Genomic DNA, 16,178 nt, shown 5'->3' with positions numbered 1-16,178 from the left:
AGTTCTGTTTGAGAGTGCGATTGAATATACTGAGAGAAAAGCCATGGGGGCTTAGTGTTTTCTTCCATTATCTGCTTTCTTAGTGAAATACTGTCTAGGTAAACATTGCGCAGTGTTCTTATATAGTTCTAAAAGTTAAGCGTTCTCGGTCTCCATCTGCTGGTGGGCGAGTTTAACCCAAGCGTCAGCAGCTGGACCAGTCTAGAGGGCCTAAAGGAAAGAAAATTAGCAGTAACAACTAATTTGTCCATCCCTCCGCCCCCAAAATCTCTTCAAATGTTAAGTGGCATTTGAGTCTAAGATAACGTTATACTATTGTATACTTAACTCTTTCTGAGAGAGATCACATGGTATCTTCTCCAGAGAGATGATAATTGACCAAAATGGAAAGCAGTGGTGATGCTTCACCTTCCAGATGTTGCTCAAGCATGTTCACAGCCACTCAAGGCCTGTAGCGCTTTCTCTACACCTGACTTTGTCCATGGTCTGCCCAACTTTGGTCTGAAAGCTGAGAGTTTTAATTACATTATAAAACCTTATATTCCTCATTTCCTGATTAATTGGCCAATCTAAAGCAGACCAAGAACCACATCTAACAACCTTCAGCCTGTAATTGTTAGCAGCGTTATCCCTGGCATGTAGTGTATTGTGCTGACACAAGGGCCTGGTTCTGTGGTCACTACCCAGCATCCCTGTGCCTGAAAGTGCTTCCTCTCTCTAGTGCTTTCCTCTTGAGTTCTCATTTTCTCTCTTTGTGCAACCCCAGAAAATGAGAGAACTACTTGGAAAGGAAGCGGAGCAGATGGTGCCATTGACAGAGGAAGAGGAGAAGTCCTTGAAAGTTACGAGAGAATGGTTTCGAAGAGTTTTCCCAAGGACATTAACAATGTATCCATGGACTCTTAACGATGAGCTTCAGGTGCGTAGGGAAATACAACACGTAGGGCCAATCTTACTGCAGTCCAGCCTTTCTCTTCCGCCTGCTGTTCTGTAGCAATCTGGGGGAAACTTTCAAAACTGCCCTCACTGGTGCAAAGTCTGTGCATACTTTTCTACACCCTGTGTACCAGGTTTCAGAGGGGAGTATGATGGGAGAGTCACATACACATGGTCACTTCCACCTGCTTCACGATATTGACCCTTCATCTCTATCCTCCCATGTTTCAAACCTCCTCTCTACTGTGGCACCACCCACGTCTGTCAACGAGGCTGTTTCTTCTTACAACAATACTCTATCCTCTGCCTTAGACACTCTTGCACCTTTGATGACCCGCCCTGTAAGGCGTACAAAACCCCAACCTTGGCTGACTTCTAATATCCGCTACCTACGTTCCTGTACCCGCTCTGCTGAACGCCTCTGGCGGAAATCTCGGGCCCTTGCTGATTTCTTACACTTTAAGTTCATGCTGACCTCCTTCCAATCTGCTCTTTTACGTGCCAAACAGGATTATTATATCCAACTGACCAACTCTCTTGGCTCTAATCCTCGACTTCTCTTCACCACATTGAACTCTCTCCTCAAGGTGCCCCCTCCCCCAACTCCCCCTTCATTATCTCCTCAGACCCTTGCTGAATTCTTTCACAACAAGGTTCAAAAGATAAACCTTGCTTTCTCTACCTCACCACCTCTCCCTCCACTAGTCCGTTCCCCTCTCTCGCCTTCCCCTCATTCCCTTTCCTCCTTTCCTGAAGTTACTATTGAGGAAACTACACTTCTCCTTTCTTCCTCAAAATGTACCACCTGTTCCTCTGATCCCATTCCCACCCACCTTCTTAATGCCATCTCTCCTACTCTTATTCCTTTTATCTGTCACATTCTCAACCTCTCACTTTCCACTGCAACTGTCCCTGCTGCCTTTAAACATGCTGTGGTCACACCTCTCCTTAAGAAGCCTTCACTTGACCCTACTTGTCCCTCTAATTACCGACCCATCTCCCTCCTTCCTTTTCTCTCCAAATTACTTGAGCATGCTGTTCACCGCCGCTGCCTTGATTTTCTCTCCTCACATGCTATTCTTGACCCATTACAATCTGGTTTTCGCCCTCTCCACTCAACCGAAACTGCGCTTACTAAAGTCTCCAATGACCTATTACTGGCTAAATCCAGAGGTCAATATTCCATCCTCATTCTTCTTGATCTTTCCGCTGCTTTTGACACTGTCGATCACAGCATACTTCTTGATACCCTATCCTCACTTGGATTCCAGGGCTCTGTCCTTTCCTGGTTCTCTTCCTACCTCTCCCTCCGCACCTTTAGTGTTCACTCTGGTGGATCCTCTTCCACTTCTATCCCTCTGCCTGTCGGCATACCTCAGGGTTCTGTTCTTGGTCCCCTCCTCTTTTCTATCTACACTTCTTCCCTTGGTTCATTAATCTCATCCCATGGCTTTTCCTACCGTCTCTATGCTGATGATTCCCAAATCTACCTTTCTACCCCTGATATCTCACCTTGCATCCAAACCAAAGTTTCAGCGTGCTTGTCTGACATTGCTGCCTGGATGTCTCAACGTCACCTGAAATTAAATATGACCAAAACCGAGCTTCTCATTTCCCCCCCCCAAACCCACCTCCCCGCTCCCCCCGTTTTCTATTTCTGTTGATGGCTCTCTCATTCTCCCTGTCTCCTCAGCTCGAAACCTTGGGGGTCATCTTTGACTCTTCTCTCTCCTTCTCTGCTCATATCCAGCAGACCGCCAAGACCTGTCGTTTCTTTCTTTACAACATCCGTAAAATCTGCCCCTTTCTTTCCGAGCACTCTACCAAAACCCTCATCCACACCCTTGTCACCTCTCGTCTAGACTACTGCAATCTGCTTCTTGCTGGCCTCCCACTTAATCACCTCTCCCCTCTCCAGTCGGTTCAAAACTCTGCTGCCCGTCTCATCTTCCGCCAGGGTCGCTTTACCTATACTACCCCTCTCCTCAAGACCCTTCACTGGCTCCCTATCCGTTTTCGCATCCTGTTCAAGCTTCTTCTACTAACCTATAAATGTACTCACTCTGCTGCTCCCCAGTATCTCTCCACACTCGTCCTTCCCTACACCCCTTCCCGTGCACTCCGCTCCATGGATAAATCCTTCTTATCTGTTCCCTTCTCCACTACTGCCAACTCCAGACTTCGCGCCTTCTGTCTCGCTGCACCCTACGCCTGGAATAAACTTTCTGAGCCCCTACGTCTTGCCCCATCCTTGGCCACCTTTAAATCTAGACTGAAAGCCCACCTCTTTAACATTGCTTTTGACTCGTAACCACTCGCCTCCACCTACCCTCCTCTCTTCCTTCTCGTTCACATTAATTGATTTGATTTGCTTACTTTATTTATTTTTTGTCTATTAGATTGTAAGCTCTTTGAGCAGGGACTGTCTTTCTTCTATGTTTGTGCAGCGCTGCGTATGCCTTGTAGCGCTATAGAAATGCTAAATAGTAGTAGTAGTAGTAGTAGTAGTAGAGAGATTGGACAATGCTATCTACATGTCTTTTGACTTAAATACCTCTCCCCCCAAGCCCAGAACCCCTCTCCTCCCTGCAGCTGAGAATACCTACCCTTAAATGAATAGCTTTGAAAATGTTCCTCTTTTTTCATAATTGTTCATTTATATTGATAAAAGCTGAGCATGTGTGCAACATTGTATAAGGTAAAGACGGGTAAATCACAACTCAGATGCACTGTGAAGCCAATTTACTAAACTGTGTTAACCATACAGGCACCATGTCAACTCAACGTGACGTGGAATGGGCAGGGGTATGCATTGCAATCAGTGTGGGGGTAGCTCATGTAAGTTAAGTGTTAACCTGACGCTGTTGGCTGCACTGTTATGTGCAGCGCAATTAATGCATGTTATAAAAAAATGTTTCTCTGTATTGACAGAATGGAAACGTGATGGGACACCCCCAGCATTTAACACAGGGGGATTGGGGGGGTCATTATTGGCAGTGGGCGGGATGGAGACCAACATTAGCACCCACCATGCCTGGGAGGGATTCTGCCCCCTCATGCACAGAGGCTTTCCAGTCACCACACTTTAATTTTGGCAATTAGCCCATGGGTTAACTACAAAACCTTACCACAGACGATTGTCTCTCTTCCCCTGCTCCTTCTTTGCCTATTTCCCCTTTCACCTCTTTCATTTTTATTCCTTCTGTCCTGTCATAAAATTGGTGTTCCTTTCCTATTCCCATTTAGTGTTCTATATCAAGCACCCTAATAAATATAAAGATAGTAATTAGGACCCCATATAATTAAAGCCTCACTGTAAGTTTTATGTACAGATGTTCCATTCTTCGCTTGCATTACTGAATTTGTCTACAAAGTTTTGAGATTAATTAAAAAATGGATTGATTGGAGGTAGATAAATTGATCTGGGTGTTTAGCAGAACTTCAGTTTAAGGTGGCTGTTTGTGCAGCCTTGAGTTTATTCGGTGATTTAGCCAGTTCTGTGCCAACTACCAGCTAAGGTTTAACTAAACCCGAGCGCTGCATCTTTTTATCCAGGCAAAATGTTCTGTGGGTGACAAGTTGTCCAGAGAAATTGCATCCTGTGACGGGGATGGAGAGGGAATTAAAACAGATAACACTGGACAAAATTTCAGTGAAAAAATTAAGCAAATGTACTAATACAAAGCTGACTAAGGCTTAACTAACCCAAACTATTGAAAGTATGTGGTATCAGTTTGAAAATTTTTTATTTTTTTTTCTTCTGTTTATAGTGGAGAAAAAGACCTCAGTAGTCACTGCATGGCGACAGAATAAATGCACTCAATGGCCGCATTTCATTGACTCCGTTATTATCACTGGTCATAAAAAACACTTGTGTGTAAATATGGACTAAAAATGAAATGAAATATAACCCATCAGAAATAGAATCGTGATGCTTAAGAATTGCTTAAACAAATGATGTTACTTAGCTTTTGCATTTTTGCCCAACGGGGCTCTCCATTTCACTCTGCAATATAGCTTCCTCGGGGGGGGGGGGGCGGGGGGCAAGTAACCCATGGCAAATCATGATGCCTTAACAATGGCATACTGTGCTCAAATGGCACACAAGTGGAGTTTTTTATGACCAGTGATAACAGAGTCAATGAAATGCGGCCATTGAGTACATTTATTCTATCGCCACGCAGTGACTACTGAGGTATTTTTATCCACTATGAACAGAAGGAAAAAAAAGTCTTCAAACTGATACCACATACTTTCAATAGTTTGGGTTAGTTAAGAGGGAATTAAAATGCCAGAGTTTCGCTGTCTCTGTAGTTACTCGGACAAACCCTTCCGATATCAAACTCCTGTGGTTTTTTTTCCTGCATCATAACATATAGTAACGTAGATGACGGCAGATAAAGACCTGTGCGGACCATCAAGTCTGCCCAACAAGATAATCTCATTACATATTGTCACGAAACACCTAGCCACCTGCCTGGGCTGCCTCCTGGCCATTTAGAGGGTCTAATCCCAGCACAACTCAGGTCTGCCTTCACCTGCCACTTGTGCTCTACATTAGCACCCTCCTCCCACCAACTGGGTCCCAACCACCTCTGGGTGAGTCTCCCGCTCTCACAGTGTTCCCCAGTGATTTCTAGGTTACTGGGGCCAGCTCTTAACTGGTTAAGTTACCTTGCCAAAGGACCTCATAAATAGCCGTCCTCTCTATGGCCAGTTTAACTGGGTAAAGTGACTATTGGTACTTAACCTTGCTAAGTCGTCCGTCAGCTTATACCTGGATATTAATGTTGGTACCAGCCGTGACCCTCATTGAATAACTGGGTACAATCTCAGCAGCTGCATTGGGAGTGGGGGGTTTTTAACGCTGACTGCCGTTCACTGAATATTAGCCGCTGAATTTGTAACTGAGGCATTGGAGGGTTAAGTGACTTACCTGAAGTGACAAGGAGCAGCAGTGAGATTTGAGCCAGGCTCCCCTGGTTGCCAGCCCTCTGCTGTGACCACCACTAGGCTACTCCCCTGCACTTTTTCTTGTGTAAGCTCTATCCCTCTGTTCCAGGACCTCCCATTCTTCATTCTCCCCTTACTGGATCCTGTTGAGGTAACGTGTAATGTTTTCTGCACTGAGAATCTTTCATATACTGCAGTAGAGCGAGGAATCTTTTTCTTGTCCCTGTGTCTCAGGTTGTGGTGTGATCTCCCCAATCTCTGTTTTTTATCTCGTTTCTAGGAGTTGGTTTTGATCTGGTTCTTTGTCAGAAGGTTTTTTTGGCTCTCTGATAACACATTCAACCTTATTTGCTAAGGATAGTTAACTCTGACCCCATTTTGACATTTTTCTTTCATATGTTTTTGTGTGTTTTAGGTTCGGAATCGGTTTATGACTCTGAGTTTTCATACCGATCAGCAGGCTGAGTCCTGGAGAAATCCACTTCTGTCAGACCTCGAAGGGAGAATCAAACAGGTAGGGGTGGAGAGTTGTTATATACCATAACGTGGGAGCCCACCCTCCCTCTAAGCATAGTCTAGGTCTTAAGAACATAACAATAGCCATACTGGGTCAGACAAATGGTCCATCTAGCCCAGTATCCCAAGTACCTGGCAGAAACCCAAAGAGTGGCAACATTCCATGTAGAACCCCAAAGAATAGCAAGATTCTGGAATCCTAAAGAGTGACGAGATTCCATGCAGAACCCCAAAGAATTGCAAGTTTCTGAAATCTATAGAGTGATAGGATTCCATGCAGAATCTTGAAGACTAGCAATATTCCATGCAGAACCCCAACCCCAAAGAAGAGCAAGATTCTGGAATCCTAAAGTGTGACAAGATTCCATACAGAATCTCAAGGAGTAGCAACATTCCATGTAGAACCCCAAAGAATAGCAACATTCTGGAATCCTAAAGAGTGACAAGATTCCATACAGAATCTCAGAGTAGCAACATTCCATGTAGAACCCCAAAGAATAGCAACATTCTGGAATCCTAAAGAGTGACAAGATTCCATACAGAATCTCAAAGAGTAGCAACATTCCATGTAGAACCCCAAAGAATAGCAACCTTCTGGAATCCTAAAGAGTGACAAGATTCCATACAGAATCTCAAAGAGTAGCAACATTCCATGTAGAACCCCAAAGAATAGCAACCTTCTGGAATCCTAAAGAGTGACAAGATTCCATACAGAATCTCAAAGAGTAGCAACATTCCATGTAGAACCCCAAAGAATAGCAACCTTCTGGAATCCTAAAGAGTGACAAGATTCCATACAGAATCTCAAAGAGTAGCAACATTCCATGTAGAACCCCAAAGAATAGCAACCTTCTGGAATCCTAAAGAGTGACAAGATTCCATACAGAATCTCAGAGTAGCAACATTCCATGTAGAACCCCAAAGAATAGCAACATTCTGGAATCCTAAAGAGTGACAAGATTCCATACAGAATCTCAAAGAGTAGCAACATTCCATGTAGAACCCCAAAGAATAGCAACATTCTGGAATCCTAAAGAGTGACAAGATTCCATACAGAATCTCAAAGAGTAGCAACATTCCATGTAGAACCCCAAAGAATAGCAACATTCTGGAATCCTAAAGAGTGACAAGATTCCATACAGAATCTCAAAGAGTAGCAACATTCCATGTAGAACCCCAAAGAATAGCAACATTCTGGAATCCTAAAGAGTGACAAGATTCCATACAGAATCTCAAAGAGTAGCAACATTCCATGTAGAACCCCAAAGAATAGCAACATTCTGGAATCTTAAAGAGTGATAGGATTCCATACAGAATCTCAAAGACTAGCAACATTCCATGTAGAACCCCAAAGAAGAGCAAGATTCTGGAATCCTAAAGAGTGATAGGATTCCATACAGAATCTCGAAGACTAGCAATATTCCATGCAGAACCCCAAAGAAGAGCAAGATTCTGGAATCCTAAAGTGTGACAAGATTCCATGCAGAAACTCAAATAGTAGCAATATTCCATGCTACCATTCCCAGGGCAAGTAATATTCCTCTGCATTATGAACATAAGAATAGCCATACTGGGTGAGATCCATGTTCCATCTAGCCCAGTATCCTGTTTCCAACAGTCGCCGTTCCAGGTTACAAGCACCTGGGAGAAACCCAAATAGTGGCAACATCCTATGCTACCAATCTCAGGGCGCCAGCCAGTGTTGAGCCTATTAACAATGGAGGAAAATACTGAAATTTAACAACCTGCCACTTTGGGATTTGTTCCTGTTGTTTTGGGTTAGAAACTAAAGAAATGTTTCAAATTAATTAGCGTATCTGCATTTAAAAAGGGTTTGGACAAGTTCCTAGAGGAAAATGTCCATAGTCTGCTATTGAGACCAACATGGGGACGCTAATGCCCTGAGATTGGTAGCATAGAGTGTTGCCACTATTTGGGTTTCTGCCAGATACTTGTGACCTGGATTGGCCACTGTTGGAAATAGTCTTCAGCAGTGAATTTAGCCAGCAATTGCCTCTTTGACCTGTGCAACAGCTCTTTCCCAGGAAATAAGGGGGATGAGCTGAAGTGTTGAGGGTACAGGCAAACAGTTGGTGGTGATATGATGCTATTTTCTGGTGTAAGAAATACGATAGACTAAAGTCCCTGTCTTGCCCTCTTTCTGTCCTGCAACAGGAGGAGCCATTCTCTCAGATTGAGGTGTATTGCAAGTACCATGACACGTTTGAGAAGTTTCATCAGTCCATTGCCAAGTGCTTTGAGAGATGTGCGATTGAAGCCGTGCATTCTGTATGCCAGGTAATCAAAGTGAATTCACGATGAGTTCTGTTAGCACCAAATCTGTTAGGAGAGAATGTAAAACTGATGACAGAATAGATTATTAAACTGGAGAAATCAGGATGAATCAGCACAAACACTGAAGGCTTGTTTCTGAAGCGGAGATCTTCTTTCCATGTCCAGATCCTGGTATGGCGTGTCAGCTTGGTTTTTGACTCACTTCTGTCCCTGCATAGATTCTCTTGGATTTCCTCTAGCTAGGCTTGTCCAGCTGTGGTGCCTGTCAGGGCTGCTGAGGGGGGCGGGGGGGGGGGGACACCCGGCGCTGTAGTCCCGGCTGCCACCGGGCCGGGCCCCCTCCATTCAAATCACAGCGCCTCACCACCTCGCACTGTGTGAAATCGCAGCACCGGCAGTCTGCAGATTCAGCCCTTCGTGCCGTCCCTACCTCATATGATGTGGTGACGCGCGAGGGTGGGACACAGGGAGGGAAGGCCTGAATGAAGGGCTGCTGTGCTTCTTTCACATGGAGCGAGGTCGAGGTGAGGTGCTTTGATTTGAATTCAGGGGGCCCGGCCTGGTGGTGAATGGAGGGGGGGGGGGTGGAGAGGGCAGTGGCAATGATGACCTGGGAGGGGGGGGGGGGGTGGCAGGGGCCTGGCCCAGTCTCTCGGCGGCCCTGGTGCCTGTGCTTTCCTGATGTGTCAGGGCTTTTTTTGAGGGGGTACTTGAGGGTACTGAGTACTGGCACCTTTTCCATTGTCTGCTAAAATTGACCTGTGGGCCCCAAGTTTTAATGAAAAGAGCTCAGGCTCTACACACCAATTCTGCCTTCTCATAGATTCTGTGACTGGTTGCAGGGGTCTGACTATTGTGGGGTGGGTGCCTCAGTGATCACCTCACCCCTGAAGGGTGGCTGGCATTTGAGTACCGGCACCTTTTTTGCTGGAAAAAAATGCACTGCTGACGTGTATTAATGCATTGAATGTAGTACGTACTGACAGGGGTCTTACTCTCAGGCTTGTGTAAGAACACAAGAACTGCCATATTGGGTCAGACTAAAAGTTCACCAAGCCCCGGTGTCCTGTTTCCAACAATGGCCAATAATTTGCTTTTAATATATCAGTAATCATAATGATTAAGATTTAATCCCATGGCACAGCTTTCTGTGACTGAAAGAGTGGAATATAATCGGTGCTATATTAAAATCCAATTTTTCACTTAAAAATGTAATTCAACCATGACAGGAGGCCAGTATTAGAGTATTTGGCACCCTAAGTCAATCTTCAGCCATTTGCCTCTTCAAGTATATTAGAGGTCCCAAGGCCCCCACCCCCAAAGATTTTGATTATACTCATCATCCTTACCCCAGCTTCAATCTTTCCAGTGCAATCATCTAAAAATGCATAATTGGACATGAGGAAATTCAGCAGTAAGAAGGGCACTGTCTGCATTGAAATATACAGATATCTGTGAGATAATCAGCTCCAAGTCAAAGCACTGAATGTGCCCCAACTTTACACGGATAACTTATCCATACGAAAGTCAAAATGGCTGTTTGTGAAGTCCGTTTATATGGCTGAAAATGACCACAGAGGAGCTTTCTGAATGTGGAATGGACATGGCCTGTAAAGCCCAAAACACTGGGAAAAGTACCAGCACATCTGATCTGGTTACTGACCCCTTTCTGCCATGAGCCAAGTCTGAAACTAACAGGCCTTGAAGGCAGGAATTCTGTGTTCACTTTAGCTGTAATTAAATTTGCTGATGACACAAAGTTATTCAAAGTCGTTAAATCGCGACAGGATTGTGAAAAATTACAAGAGGACCTTACGAGACAGGGAGACTGGGCGGCTAAATGGCAGATGACGTTTAATGTGAGCAAGTGCAAGGTGATGCATGTGGGAAAAAAGAACCCGAATTATAGCTACGTCAAGCAAGGTTCCACGTTAGGAGTTACGGACCAAGAAAGGGATCTGGGTGTCGTAGTCGATAACACACTGAAACCTTCTGCTCAGTGTGCTGCTGCGGCTAAGAAAGCGAATAGAATGTTGGGTATTATCAGGAAAGGTATGGAAAACAGGTGTGAGGATGTTATAATGCCGTTGTATCGCTCCATGGCCCGACCGCACCTTGAGTATTGTGTTCAATTCTGGTCGCTGCATCTCAAGAAAGATATAGTAGAATTGGAAAAGGTGCAGCGAAGGGCGACTAAAATGATAGCGGGGATGGGACGACTTCCCTATGAAGAAAGACTAAGGAGGCTAGGGCTATACAGCTTGGAGAAGAGACAGCTGAGGGGAGACATGATAGAGGTATATAAAATAATGAGTGGAGTGGAACAGGTGGATGTGAAGCGTCTGTTCACGCTTTCCAAAATACTAGGACTAGGGGGCATGCGATGAAACTACAGTGTAGTAAATTTAAAACAAATCAGAGAGAATTTTTCTTCACCCAGCGTGTAATTAAACTCTGGAATTCGTTGCCGGAGAAAGTGGTGAAGGCGGTTAGCTTAGCAGAGTTTAAAAAGGGGTTGGACGGTTTCCTAAAGGACAAGTCCATAAACCGCTACTAAACGGACTTGGAAAACTCCAAAATTCCAGGAATAACATGTATAGAATGTTTGTACGTTTGGGAAGCTTGCCAGGTGCCCTTGGCCTGGATTGGCCGCTGTCGTGGACAGGATGCTGGGCTCGATGGACCCTTGGTCTTTTCCCAGTATGGCATTACTTATGTACGTATGTACCTTATTCCAAACCTTTGCCATATCACACTTGCAAAATGATAATTTTGTACTACAGTGAGCAGCTCAAAACTTCATTTCCTCTTTCTTAGGCTCACAACAATATTCTTCACAGACTGAGCGGATTTCACATGGAGAAGTTTGGCAGACTAGTGTCTGTGGTTATCACCAGCTCCTGGCCAAAGAATGGGAATGGGAAACCCCGGGATGACTTTGACAGGGTCTTGCAGCATCTACAGGAATGGCCGGATGTGCAGCACATCTTTAAACTGTATGGTAAGAGGCGCTTCAGCTTCATTTCGTGCGCTTGTAGGTACCTTTTGAGTGTTTCTGACCTCAGATCTCATCTGCTTTAACAGTCCATTCTGAAACTGTGACACTCGCTTGCAGGTTCTGATGAGAAGGTCTTGCATCAGCTCACAGAGGACGCCAGACATCTAATGGGGGTGGCAGACTCCGTGTTCCTGGAAGTGACAAAGAGCCTGATGAGTGGGACCCTGCTGGTCAAGCACTTGGAGTTAATCACCCACAACAAGAAACAGTTTCTCTGCATCTGGGATTTGAGTAAGGACCCGCTTTTTAAACATTTCTACTGTTAAACAGTTAACTTTCACTGCCAGGTGACTCAACCTGGCATCTGACGGTAAGGTCGTTGGGAGACCCCTGAGTCCCCTGTTTGTAGGCATTGCCAGAATTATGTCAAATTTACTATATTTATTTAAAATATTTATAAACTGTGGTGTACAAAGTAAAATACACATGAAATAAAAAAAACCAAACACAAAACAGAATCATAACAAAACTTGATGTTACTTAATCAGAACTTAGATCATTAACAACGTTATGTTATAGAGGTATTTTATTCTGCAAATACCATAACTGGTTCAATGCGGATCACAAAACCAAGATAGCCGGAAAACAATCCAGGAACTACAGATCAATTGTATTTGTTCACTTGGATTTAAATCACATTCATTCCTTAAATAGATTGGGTTTTAAGGGCTTTTCGAAAAATTAGATAATCTGATAATATACGGATCTGCGATTGCAACAAGTTCCGTATTAAGGCGGTCTGATAATGAAAAAAGAACATTCGACGTCTTATCTGTCTGGCTGATGGAAAACATGGTAACATTTGATTTGCAAGTTTAACCAATAGAACCTTTATGTAGAAGTGTGACCTAATCATACGTGATAAATTTAAACTGGGCCCTTGTGCTTACAGGGAGCCAGTGCGGTTTAGCAAGCAGCGAAGAGGCAGAATCGAACCTCCCAGTAGAATAAGTCATGCAGCCTAATTTTGAATGAACTGCAAAGGTTTTTGAGCAATGTCTTTGAACAGCCGATGTAAACAACGTTGCAGTAATCGAGTCTAGATGATGACGCTTGGACCAGTAATCTAAACTTCGTTGGTTCAACATAATTGTGTATTGCCTGTAATTACTTAATCATATAATATTTAAACAGTTTTTTTTTTATTGAACAAATAAAATACAAAATAGCAACAAGAAACAGATGTTAATATTTTCACCCCTTAATCCATCCCCACTTCCTCCCCCCCCCCCCCCCCCACCTTCTCCCCATACAGTCCAGAGTTGAATACTGAAAGGCTTGGACTCTTACAGCCTCCCAGAACACCTACAACATAATACATTCCAGTACATCCCCCCCCAACCCTCCACCCAAACTGATAACCAGGGGCGTATCTGCGTGGGGCTGCAGGGGCCTGGGCCCCCGCAGATTTCGCCCTGGACCCCCCCCCCCCACATCGCCGTTACCGTCCCCCGCTGCCGTTGCTTACCTTTGCTGGCGGGGGACACCAACCCCCGCCAGCCAAGTTCCGCTTCCACCTGCCGCTGCCTTAAAAACTATTTCTTCAGCTGGCAGGGGACCCCAAACCCCCGCCAGCCGACCCGAGGTGTTTAAAGTTCATCTTCGTCCTCCGTGGCCATGCTGTTGTTGATAGGAGCTGTTGAATCCAGTTCGGAGTCTGACGTCGCAGCAAGTTGTACGTGACGCACGGCCACAGAGGACGAAGATGAACTTTAAACGCTTCGGGTCGGCTGGCGGGTGTTTGGGGTCCCCCGCCAGCTGAAGAAATAGTTTTTAAGGCAGCGGCAGGTGGAAGCAGACCTCGGCTGGCGGGGGTTGGGGTCCCCCCCTCCCCCACCAGCAAAGATAAGCAACGGCAGCGGGGGCAGGGTTGGCGGCGGGAGGGGGGGGTGGAGAGAGTCATTGGTGGCGGGGGGTTCTGGCAATGGCGGGGGGGGGCTAAAATGTTCCCTCTGGCTCTGGCCCCCCCCACCCGCCGGAGTCCAGATACGCCCCTGCTGATAACTAGCTCAGAGATAAAGAAAATCAAGAGCCCTCAACCACAGACTGGGCAATGTACGGTATATTATGTACAGTATATTACACTCCCAACTCTAGCAAAGCATTGAAAAGGTCAGCTATCAGAGCCACTAGACCTATACTGGTTTTTCTTTTTAGAAATCAGAGTAAAAGAAAACTGAAATAATTAAACTTGGTGGTCTTGTGCTGAGGTGAAATGATATTGAAAACAAACAGCAGACATTTCTCTAGGGACAAGGAGCTTCATTGCCCTGCTGTGTAAATGATCATTAATCAATGGACACTTTAGATCATGCTGAACATAATTCCTTCTGAGCTCTGTCAAAACACAGAGCTCGCTGAATCTGTTGTCTGTGATGGGTTACACGTCCACCTCTGTCTGTAAGTGGTTTGTAGGCTGTGACACAAAAGTGTTTTGTTTTTTTTTTATATTGTAAACTGTATTGATTATTTCTTGAAGCGTATTTCTCTAGTTTGGCCAGCAGGTGGTGCATGTTTCTATTTAAAGCTGTTACAGAGAGAAGACTGTTCCTTCTTTAGGGCTTCTTTAACAAAACCGCACTAGCGATTCCTGCGTGGCAACTGAGAGGAAGCCCATAGGCATTGAATGGGCTTCCTTTCATTTGCTGCACCAGGAATCGGTAGAGCGGCTCTGTAAAAGAGGCCCTTATTTAGCACACAGAGAAGAAGTTAATCATACAGTGATGTGGCCAGCTACTTTTGAAACTTCTTGTTCTGGGCTCTGATTGGACCAGGAGCTCCATTCATCTAGAATATACTGGCTTTTGCTGCAGTCTTAGCCAGGGAGAAAAGAGAAAGATCTCTTTGCTAAGGCCCTGTGAACAGTTGTATTTGATGACCTGTGAGCAGCTATATGTCCTGATCTCCCCATATTCACTTACTTGTTACTGTTTGCTGATTGCACCTTTTCTGTTCATTGCTTCATTTTTCATGACAGTAAACAGTTTTAATTTATTGCCTCTGCTTGTCTGGACCGACTAAGAATCCTGGTGGTTTGTGTATTTGGTCTGTGGGTGCTTTCCAGGAACTGTGGGACCACTGGGAGTGTGTGTGGCCCCAATAACCTAGAAATCACTGTGGAACACCTTGAGATTGGGAGACTCGCCCAGAGGCGGTTGGGACCCAATCAGTGGGAGGGGAGGGTGCTAGTCTAGAGCATAGATGGCAGGTGCAGGCGGACCTGAGCTGTGCTGCGGATAGACCCTCTTAAGTGGCTGCGGGGTAGCCCCAGGCGGGTGGCTTGGCATTTCGTGACATGGGCTAAGTGTGACTGTTGTATCCTGTGTCCATTGTTGGATTTAGTCTTTAAAAAGGATGAAGAACAATGTTTTTTAGTTGCTTATTTTTAATTTATTCGTTCTTATATCCCACAATTATCCAAATGCTAGTTTCTGTTCAATGTAAGCCACATTGAGCCTGCAAATAGGTGGGAAAATGTGGGATACAAATGCAATAAATAATAATAATGTGGCTTACATTTAAATAATCATAAAAGTTACAATTTTATTATGTTGTTAATTGAAGAATAACAGCAGCAGGTATTGAATCGTTATAAAATCTTTTGACAAAATAAGGTGAAAATCTAGGGCTCTGTTTACTAAGCTGTGCTGTAGGCGCGAAAACCTTTTAGCGCGCGCTAAAATTGAGCGAGCACTAATGATAGACACACCCTTTATATTCCTCTGGCGTCGCTAAAAAGTGTGCGTACCTTGGGGGGGGTAGGAAGGGGGGGTTGGAGATCTGTGGATTCGGGAGGAGAGTGGGGAGAAACACATAAACAATTGAAGTTCTGTTTTGATGATTTTTGCAAATTAGAACAATGCCAAGTGGTGTATTTTCTTGCGCCTTGGACTCTGTTTATATAATTAATATTTCATAGTGTATTTTGTATGGTTAAAGTTCATTGTTACGTTAACAGGAAAACATTTTCAACACTTCTCTATAGGTGTGTTACTGAAAGCTCCATTTTGCACAGAATGTCGAAGTAGGAAGTGGAACATTCGGTTCAGAAAGTTCACTTCCCCTGGTATTTTACAAAAGGCTATGCTGATTATGTGGAGCCTTTTGTAAAATATGTAGAAGTTTGCTGGCAAATACAAGTGTTTTTATTTATTTATTTTTTCTGTTTCTCTCAGCATGTACACAGGAGAGCATAGATAATGAAAAATATTCTTATCAAACAAGAGAGATCACTCACAGCTTCAGCACTAGGGGTATCTGTGTATAACAATGAAACTATGCATTTGTAATTTAGGTGTGCGTGTATAGATCAGCCGTAGAGCTGGTGTTTAAATGTCAGAGGTACACAAGTGACAAAGAAAACGGAATTTCCTTAGTGTCAGCTCCAGACCATGGTGGTTGTGTGCCCTACCAGCAGATG

General features: G+C 44.5%; 1 protein-coding gene across 1 annotated transcript in view; it reads left to right on the top strand.

Annotated features, from left to right (window-relative positions):
- The window catches only part of RNF213 (ring finger protein 213), a 250,730-nt gene that overhangs the window by 48,933 nt on the left and 185,619 nt on the right, over positions 1-16,178 (top strand). Inside the window, 5 exon segments of the mRNA XM_030206876.1 lie at positions 767-919; positions 6,305-6,403; positions 8,581-8,703; positions 11,518-11,701; positions 11,816-11,989. Coding sequence (XP_030062736.1) covers positions 767-919; positions 6,305-6,403; positions 8,581-8,703; positions 11,518-11,701; positions 11,816-11,989 — 733 coding nt within the window.

The sequence above is a fragment of the Microcaecilia unicolor genome, chromosome 6, assembly GCF_901765095.1.
Source record: "Microcaecilia unicolor chromosome 6, aMicUni1.1, whole genome shotgun sequence".
In the NCBI taxonomy this organism is placed as follows: domain Eukaryota; kingdom Metazoa; phylum Chordata; class Amphibia; order Gymnophiona; family Siphonopidae; genus Microcaecilia; species Microcaecilia unicolor.
Note: the sequence above shows the minus strand (reverse complement) of the source record. Positions and strands in the feature narration are given on the sequence as shown.